The sequence below is a fragment of the Chelon labrosus genome (assembly GCF_963514085.1).
Source record: "Chelon labrosus genome assembly, chromosome: 13".
NCBI classification, from domain to species: Eukaryota; Metazoa; Chordata; class Actinopteri; order Mugiliformes; family Mugilidae; genus Chelon; species Chelon labrosus.
The window spans coordinates 26,905,709-26,914,867 of NC_140346.1; the positions used below are offsets into that span (position 1 = coordinate 26,905,709).

At 44.1% G+C, this 9,159-nt stretch overlaps 1 protein-coding gene across 1 annotated transcript; it reads right to left on the reverse strand.

Annotated features, from left to right (window-relative positions):
• Nucleotides 1-995: 995 nt before the first annotated feature.
• On the reverse strand, nucleotides 996-9,159 carry LOC311498176 (cdc42 effector protein 3). The gene is made up of 2 exons (XM_084558646.1): nucleotides 8,947-9,159; nucleotides 996-3,446 (listed from the first exon to the last, which is right to left on the reverse strand). The coding sequence occupies exon 2, from the start codon at nucleotides 2,936-2,938 to the stop codon at nucleotides 2,006-2,008; it is 933 nt and encodes a 310-aa protein (XP_084414772.1). The 5' UTR covers nucleotides 2,939-3,446; nucleotides 8,947-9,159; the 3' UTR covers nucleotides 996-2,005.

The window sequence follows — 9,159 nt, forward strand, 5'->3', positions numbered from 1 at the left end:
TAATATTCCTAATCACTCAAATTAAACCAAGTATATTCATTGTTACAATACGGTACGTTTAATCATCGTCTATTTTAAGAGTTTTATTGCAACAGCTACACCGGAAATGTTAGCATGTTGTTATTAACGCTAACTTGACTTGAAGATTAGTAAATTTACGTCAATGCAGATATGTTGTTCAACTTCCGGGTTCATTTTACGAAAATAAAACGAATGCACAGAAGACACCGGAAACACACTAAGTTGATTTATTTTATGATGGACACTACTGGCATCTCTTCACCGAACGTTTAATGAAAAGATCGCTAGGACGTACAATGTAGGGGCCATACCGTGACAGATATAAATCTGTGGGATACGTTACGGCAACCTTTCTAGCACGTAACAGACAACTTACCATAAAGAAGTCTAAGTCTAAGTAGGAGCTATTTGTCGATTACATGAACCTCAAGTTGCAGGAGGCTGGCCTGTTTCTATCAAAACGGTTGGTCTTTTACTTTATTTTGAAAATTTTAAACAGAAATAATGACGCGCTTTAGTTTGTACATTCACGCAAACTTTACTAATGTAATGTGATGCAGTTCCATATTTTGGCCACTGGAGGGCAGTAAACACACACACAACATAATGGAACAGAGGGACTTTCAACGGGCACATTAAAATTAGTAAAATGTGCGCTAATATCGATGACAGTATAGTACGACTTCCGCTAGTTCCTTTCAAAATAAATCACATTGAGCGCACACGTTATGCACGTCGATAAAAAATAACGGTTATGCGCTATTTTACCATGCAGTGTTAGTGAAGGTCTAGTTTTAATATCCTTATATGTGATGTTTCCTTTCATATTATTTTCACATTATCACATCTGGTTTAATCTGGCCCTAATCTGAAATAAGTGTTAAACCCTAAACCTTTTTAAGCAAAATTTATATTCCCTTCATCACTTCCAATATATTTTTTTCAGAATAAACATCCCTCATCCCTCCCTACAGTATGTGTGAGATTCTTGGTGCTTTTAAAATCTTTATATGGAGCTGATATATTTAAGTGTGCGTGAAGAATTCGTCCATACACAAAGATTTATTTATAGGAAACATTTATTCATTTACAGAAGTATACACAGCATAAATGACATTTGAATAATAGGCTACTGTGATAATGCAGACAGTGAATGTTTGGGAGGCCGACAGCGAGCCTCAAAAACGGAGGAAAAGACCAATATCTGAAAAAATGGTTCACAAAGCAGCACTTCTCTGACACTTAAAGCTTTTTAAACGACGACAATAAAGATCCTCAGTTTCTCTCTGATCAACAAACGAAACCTTCCAGAGAAAAGCATCTCCAGACGGCAGGTAGAGACATCAGTAAATTCACCAGTTCTTTATATTTTTCATCTGAAAGAAGCTGTGGAGATATTAATATTCATGAAGCTGATACTTCAGTTAAAGTGAAGTAGGACAGATCGTGGCCTGTAGCGTTAAACTATTTGTGTTTGCAGTTCAGCTTTGTCTCACATTCAACGTTGAAAGAAATAATTAGTAGTTGTGCAGCTGATCATTTTCCCCAGTTCAGTCTGAAAACCTCTGATTGGCAATTTGTCAACGATAAACGAGCAGAAAGGTGAAGACAAAATCCTCAGAGCTGTTCATAAAAACAGACGATGCAACGGAGACAGTGGAAGGTATTCTTCTAGACGTCAGGAATGTGTTGAGACGGTTTATGAGTGCAAGGTTCAGCTCTGGTGAAGGCTCCTAAGGACCAGCCTGTTGCCTCGGCTTATGTCATGTCGAGCTGAGACGTCCCTCCACTTAACAATAATGTCCACTTTGTCCACACTCACGTCTTTCATTACCTTCGAACCGTGTTGTTGACGAAAACAGTTTCACCTCCTTCTTGCTCCCAGTCTTCCATCTTTTGTCCTCCTCCAGTCTTTTCATAAAGTTTTTAAGGATATATTAAACCATGTATAAAAATATATGTGTCATATTAGTGTTTCTATTGTTCACAGCTCACAGCGATCGTCCACTGTCTTGTAGCGGTCCATGATGCCCAGGACGTCCTCCAGGATGGAAGGGCCCAGATCCAGGTCTAATCCGGCCATAGAGTCGGACCGAGACACGGCCGATGAGGCTGTGAGGCCGGCGTGGTGGATGGCAGGGCAGGGCGACTCGCTGCGTTCGCTCCTCAGGTCCTCGTTGCTCAGGCCGGCATCAGAGTCCAGGCTGAGGCCCCGGCGAACGTCCAGGGACCCGCAGATTTCTGACATGGAGTCCTCAGACGAGACCTCCGAGAAGGAGCCAGAGGAGGGGACGAGCCGGCGGATGCCAGGAGAGAGGGAGATGTCACGGCAGGGCTCTGACGCCAGACGACCCACCACGCCATTCTCACACAGAGACAGGGTCAGGTGTGGGCTGTCTGAGGGCCTGCAGCCGTTGGCCTGTTTGTGGTTGGTCTCTGGAGGCGGCTGATGGTGGTGGAGGTGGTTTTGTTGAGGGGGCAGAGACGGAGGAGCGGGGTCGTCCAGGTGGAGACGTGGAGGTTTGGGTGGAGCCTGTTCGTGGGCGATGAACACGGGCATGGAGATGGTGGTCTTGAGCAGGCCGGCGTTGGAGTGCTGGTAGTGGTAACCGTTGTAGGCGTAGCTGTGTGAGTCCTGCTTGGCAGCGAAGCCGTCGTCCTCCTGTCTCTCCACGCTGTAGGAGCGCGAGTGGCCGTTCTGTCCTCGGCTCAGAGTCGGCAGCATGTCCATCTTACCCTGGAGGAAACCCACGTCTCCAAACATGTCGCCCTCCCCTTCAGGACCCACGTGTGCACTGTGACGGACGTCGCCCAGCGGGGGGCTGATCATGTCCCCTGACAGGACGTCCCTCAGCTTCAGCTTCTTGCCCTTTTTGGGAGTTGTTGTTTTCAGGTAAATCGGTGTCTTTGCCGGCATTTTGCTTCTGAAAACTTGACGTGAGGTGGTTCAGTCCACTCACTCACTCCGTCACTCCGTCAGTTTCCCAGAGGGATGGAAACCAGCAGGAGAAATGTCAACAGCTCCAAAGCAAACTCACTTGATAAGAAGCTCTCTCCACTCCCAGCTGAGTGATCCAGTCTGTGCTGCTTCTCCTGGTGAGTTTACAAGTATTTAGGTCGGTCTGTGTAGCGATAGCAACCCCGGGGGTTGAGCCTCACGCTGACATGTGACTCGGGGGGAGAGGAGGAAGGCCTTGACCTCAGATCAGCTCCCTCTGTCTTCCTCTCATGCACAGAAAAGCCATATCCAAGCAGACGCTGAGTCGTTGACTCTTCAAACACACACACTGGCTTCTTTATCCCCGCTCAGGCAACAAGGATGAAGGGATGAAGAATATGATCTCTGGCTGCCTCGCCGTCTGCTGCTGATCGCTCCTCTGAGTTGTTCAGAAACTTCAGGAATGCGACATCAAAACAGTGAAGATCTGTGAGGAGAAACAAGAGGGAGAAGGGAGTGAGAAAGAAGCCGAAGGAGATGAAGAGAGAGGGAGGAAGCGCAAGGGGAGATAGATGGGGCAGAGGGGAGGGGGACGGAGCACGGGGGAGAGGAATGAAGGAGGGGGGAGATTTACAACTGTCTTTTCAGAGAGCCAGAGGACATATGATGGAAAACACTCCAAGAATCCTCAGTGTTTGCTGAGAGGGGTCCGCAGGCCCCTAATGGTGTGAAAATGTGTGACTTGAGGTCCCAGAGCGGCTCTTACCACCGAGTCAGAGCAGAAAATTGGTCAGACATTCCCCTAAAACCCCTCGGCTTCGTTAGTGGAAACACAAATTACCGCACGGAAATTGAAGCTTCTGGCGCCGCGGCGTGTGGCGGCCTGTTATCAGGCCAGGACCCTAAAAGTGTCTCAACCGAGACAAACACGCTGAATTATGGGACGACACGCAGGTCAGGCCTGGAGCTTGTGTGATCTTGTGATTCAGTCAGCATCCAAACATCCAAACATTCCTGCTGTTATTTAACCGCTGGGTTTTATCTCCAGGCTGAGTTTAGACGAGGAGGACAATCCTTCCTGATCCACACCGAGGAGCAGCCTGAGGTTTGACTCCATGTCTGTATGCTCACCATTGTTTAAGAACAGCAGAGTGAATTTAAATAGAGCATAAAAGAAGTGTCCTGAGGTTCATCTTGTGACTGGATGTCTCTCACTGAGGAGATAATTATTACACAACATCACTGTGAGAATGAAAACAGGTTTGACTTTCTGCTGTTCAGCCTTAAATCTCTTAAATGTTTCTGTCTCTAGGGACTTGTTTTACTTGAGCATGTGACTGAACTCTCTGTTTAACTTTCTGCGCAGGGTTAAATTTTTTAAAAACCAGCAGAATGAGAGTATTCCTGTCTCCTTCACGCCTCAGTGGCATCTGAAAGGGTCCTGTGAATGTTCACACTGGGGCCTCATTTAAAGGTCACCATCCCCGGCTCCGGCTCCACAGAGTTAAAACTGTGATTTTCTTTTAAGTAGCTGATATATTTTGAGGCTAATTGAGAAGAGCTAAAGATAAAGAAGAGAGAATAAAAACAAGCTCAAAATAATCAAGAGAGGCACAGATCAGTGAATTTGCTGCACTTCTTCTTCGGTCTCTCACCAGCCGGAGGTTTTATGGTTCTTCAATCGACACAAACTGCAGTATTTCATGCTGTCTTTTCAGGTTGCAGCATGTATCGCACTCAACGGGACTTCACATGCACCCACTCAGAGGACAAGCTTTGACCCGGCAGACGAGAAATTTACTCCAGGCGAACTGACACGATGGAAAATCTTTGTGTTGCAAAACTTTTCTTAGAAGAGGCACTAAAGGTGGATTAGTCTAACATGAACAGGCAAAAAAAAAAAAAAAAAAGAATGAGTATCATCTTAAAATGAAAATTAAAGGGCCAGTGTGTAGAATTGAGTGCCACCTAGTGGAGAGGTTGCAGATTATAATCAACTGAATAACACTTTCTTTTGCAAACACCAGCTGCTCCAGACGTGTTTCTGTTTCAGTGGTTAGGAATCATCTAAATCTTATTTAAAGTCGTCTGAAACAGCTGTAACCTGATTATTGTCTCGTCTGTAGAAAAGCGATGAGTAACCTTCCTGGCAGGCGTCGTACTGGTGCTGTGGCTGAATCTGGAGGCAGCGTGGCATCAGATCAGCTGGCACCAGCCAAGGCGTTTACAGTACATCTGTTGTAATGAGCTCAGCGCTGACACACAGATCAACTCAATCCTGAAGAACTGTTCCTGAAATCCCCACCGTCAGCTCAGACAGTTTCTGATAAATCTCATGAACAATTCTCCATGAGATCATTTCTAATTATTATTTCCAGTCCATACTAGAGTCATTCATCAGTTTGAAACTAAGAAATATCTAGACAGCTACTTAATGGATGTTCATGGTCTCCAGAGGATGAATCCTAACGCGACTTTAGTCTCATGACGTGTCCTCTACCTTTAGTTAAGAGTGAGGCTTCTTTACAGCTCAGCTGATCTGTGTCTTGGTGCTAATTAGCAAATATTAGCATCATCAACCGCCATTAAATCGACATATTAGCAGGGTTGCTGTAAACATAACATAGCACTGGTTCAGACCTGTTGGCTGCTTAGCTGCAGTCTCTCAGTCTTATTCTAGTATTTGAGCACAATGAAACTGTCTAACAACCAGAGCTGCATGCAACAACTTGACTATTCCAAGGCATTCTGGGAAATGTAGGAGATTTCAATAAAAGAAGGAAGATTTGAGAATTAGAAAAGTGCAGAGGCTGAGGCACAAGCACTTTAGTGAAAGTAATGCTGTCGCCTTTTAATTGTTTTTCATGAGAAGACGCCTCATAAACGGCGCCCTCTTGTGGTATTAACAACCTTGCACGTGGACAGTTTGTGACTGAGATGTCTTTACATTACCTACTTTAAGTTACCTGCTCGGTTAGCCTCTGTAGCCTCCAGATGCAGATTTGTAACCATGAGGTCAAAGGTAAAAAGAGTCCGCATGATTAAGGTGAAGCTCCTGTCTGTGAGAGAATCTGTGTCTTTTTCAAATGTGAAGAACTTGATTCAGACTCTCTTTCTTTTCTTCCTCTGTCCCTCCAATGCCGCTATCCACAAATATCTGTCGGCCACAAATGAGGAACAAAGCTGGGGCAGAAATTCTCTCCACGTGAACCACAGATTTATTAAAGATGACATCTGAAACAGCTCAGTCTAATTTAAGCCACTGAGAGTCATAAAGAATTAGACATTAAGTTGTCAGCTCTGGTTTTAACACAAAGAGAAACAGCACCAGCTCTAACTTTATAAGAAACGGAACAGATGAATCCAGCAGCTGTGTTAACAAACCATCACATCTAATGAAGGGAGGGCGCGCTCGCTCTGTCGGCCTCGTTAAAGCCCACGAAAACAACCAGACTGAAACGGGACAACAGTGCAAACAGGAATAATAGCAGAAGAACTGGACGGGGACGCGATGAAGCAACAGTTGGTGTTATATCGCAGGATTAAGTTGGTTAAATATGTCTCAAAAAGCCTGGGAAATGAAGAAAGTGTTTAATATTTAATTCAGTCTTTCTTTTTGGACTTAGTGTTTGAAAATCTGACCAACAAAGTCAACTCTTGTCTTTTAAGCCAGTGTGTGAAGGTTATATCGCCACTTTAAAGTCTTCATTAGTAAAGTTTAACCTCTGGCTGTCCAAGCATACACCTCCAGTCGTTCCACTGTTTCAGGGATGCAAAAAATAGACTCATAAATACAACATATCCCGATTTTAGATGGAAAAAATAATAAATGAGGCAGCTATGAAAGACAATTGCAGTCACTGTTCAAATGTCTGACCTCCAGTGAACCAGAGCTATAAACTTCAGACGGATTTTTTTTTTCTAAACTAACAATGAGGAGGTTGTTGCTTAATGACATTAGTGAGGAAATTCAATCAATGAGGAGTCGTCACACACTCACATGCTCAATGTGTGGGTCTAAATCAAATGTAGTGAGACTTAATCACAAAGATTGCAATAAATTATACTGATCATTGCTCTTCTTATTCTGATTTACAGTATAGGGGTAATTAATATAATAAAAAAATCTACAGATATGTTTGTAGAAAGATTAAAAAGTCTTCTTCACCCAGACGCATATCATGCTAACATACATGGCTCTACTGGGAGCTTTCCAGAGCCACTGAGCCATGACTTGGACGTTTGTTCCCAGGTGAATTTCTGTCAAACCTCAAACCTAAAACTTTCCCACCTCCACAATGAGATCAAGTCTGAATCATCCAGCAACTAGAAGACCAACTGAGGACCAGACAATATTCTGTAAAACCCTCCTTTCAGTTCATCGTGCCAGGTTTTACAGAGAGGAAGTGTGCCTTTGCCTCCTTCACCGTCGTTCCTGGAAGCTGGAATTTGGGACACTGTTGATGATGCAATCAGCCACAGAGGAGGCTGGTCTGACATCTGTTTCTGCTCTCAGGCTCCGTTTGTTTCCTGTCTCTCACTAAAAACTGTACCAGAGAGCCACCAGCGAGCCCTGTCGTCCTCCACCACAAACACACGCAAAGGAACACAACTGGACGCACGACGCTGCAGTTATTGTTGTTATCCAGCGCGTAATTACGCACAGCAGGAGACTGTTGACAAAAAAAAAAAAACAGCATTTTGCTCGTCTGCTAATCCGTTTGTTTTTACCATAAAGCGGATTTTGACAGCCATCCAGGTTTCAGTAAAATACATTTCTGTGAGTTAATGGTGACTAATTTTCCCGTATTGCGGTTCTTTGGACCAAAATAGCCTCCAGGAGCTCGTAATGTGCAGCCACTGACTCAGCTGATCCTAAAACCAGAGAACACGGTTTAGTTTTGTCCTTTTTCTTTTCCTTGTAGCTTCATGTGTATCTGGTGTTCATTAACAGTTAACCAGAAACACTAATAACGCGCAAGGATTAAACATTAAAGAATGAAGTTCAAGAATAAAGTCAGTTAACCCCCCATACTCCTCTTCCTCCTTGTGTGTGTTATGTAACTGTAGCCTCTGAGATCATCCCATGTCCTCCTGCAGACCCTCTGTAGTTGAGCGATTGGTGCAAGTGGAACGAGTCTACCTCCTTCTGGTCTAATCCACACAGACAAACATGTATATAGGTGAATATTTTGGAGGCTGTTCTGAAATAGCACGAAATACCAGGTCGACCGGCTCCCTGTGGAGTGATGTGACCTCCAGTTCTTTGGCAGCAGACCAGAGTTTATTCCTGGGACGGCACAGGTAGCTGAGCAGGTAACTGCCTGTATGAGTCACTGCCTGTGTTTTAAAATATTTCGCCATCGACGGTTAGCCCTGCCTTTCTGGAGAATTTCATCACCTCTGAAAAGCTTCTGCGCCGCTTAATCAGCTTAGCAATTAGATCATCACAGCGCAGATGGCTGATATTGTCCATTATTGCCTAAACTGTCTCACTGTGGCGAGACACCGATTACTGTACATGGAACAAAGTCAGGCTGCATTTTAATATTCTTATGTCACCAAAATCAGTAGTAGATTAAGAAAAAACAACTGTGGTGCGTGTTGCTAGAGGCTACAATAGGTTAAACCACAAAGAAAATGCTCAGATAAAAGTTTTTTAAAAAAAAAGAAAGAAGGGTGTAAAAATATGTGTATTTTAGTTTTTCCTCTAGACCCCTTCAACCTGACAAACTGCGCACGTTGCGCGCTGAAAGCAAAGGGAGTGTCACTCACAGTGTTCCCAGGCTTTTATGTTAAAAAGCAAAATGTTTCTCTGGTCGCGGTTTTCTTCTTTTTGTTATTCCAGATAATAGGTTTCATAATAGAAAACAGAAAGTCTATTCAACAGGTTAACAGCGAACCACAGACCACAACAAGTGACCACATTTAAACGCAGGAAAAAGTAACAAAACCCTCAAAAACAAATGATTTAAATTGATATTTACCTCCAAAATGAACCGTCGCTCCTTTTATTTTTCTTCTGGAGGTAAAAAAGTGGTTTAGTCGCACTGTCCACGGACACGGAGCTGAGCTTGAGGCTGGTAAACCTCTTACTGGAGGGTTATTACTGTCTCTGGAGCGCTCTGGACGGGGAAAGTAAAGCTGCTCACCAGAACGACCGAGAGGAGTCAAGTTGAAGCACTGAGCACAGAGCACAT

Coding starts and splice junctions, on each gene's coding strand:
- LOC311498176 (XM_084558646.1), bottom strand. CDS start 2,938: ATGCCGGCAAAGACACCGATTTACCTGAAAACAACAACTCCCAAAAAG.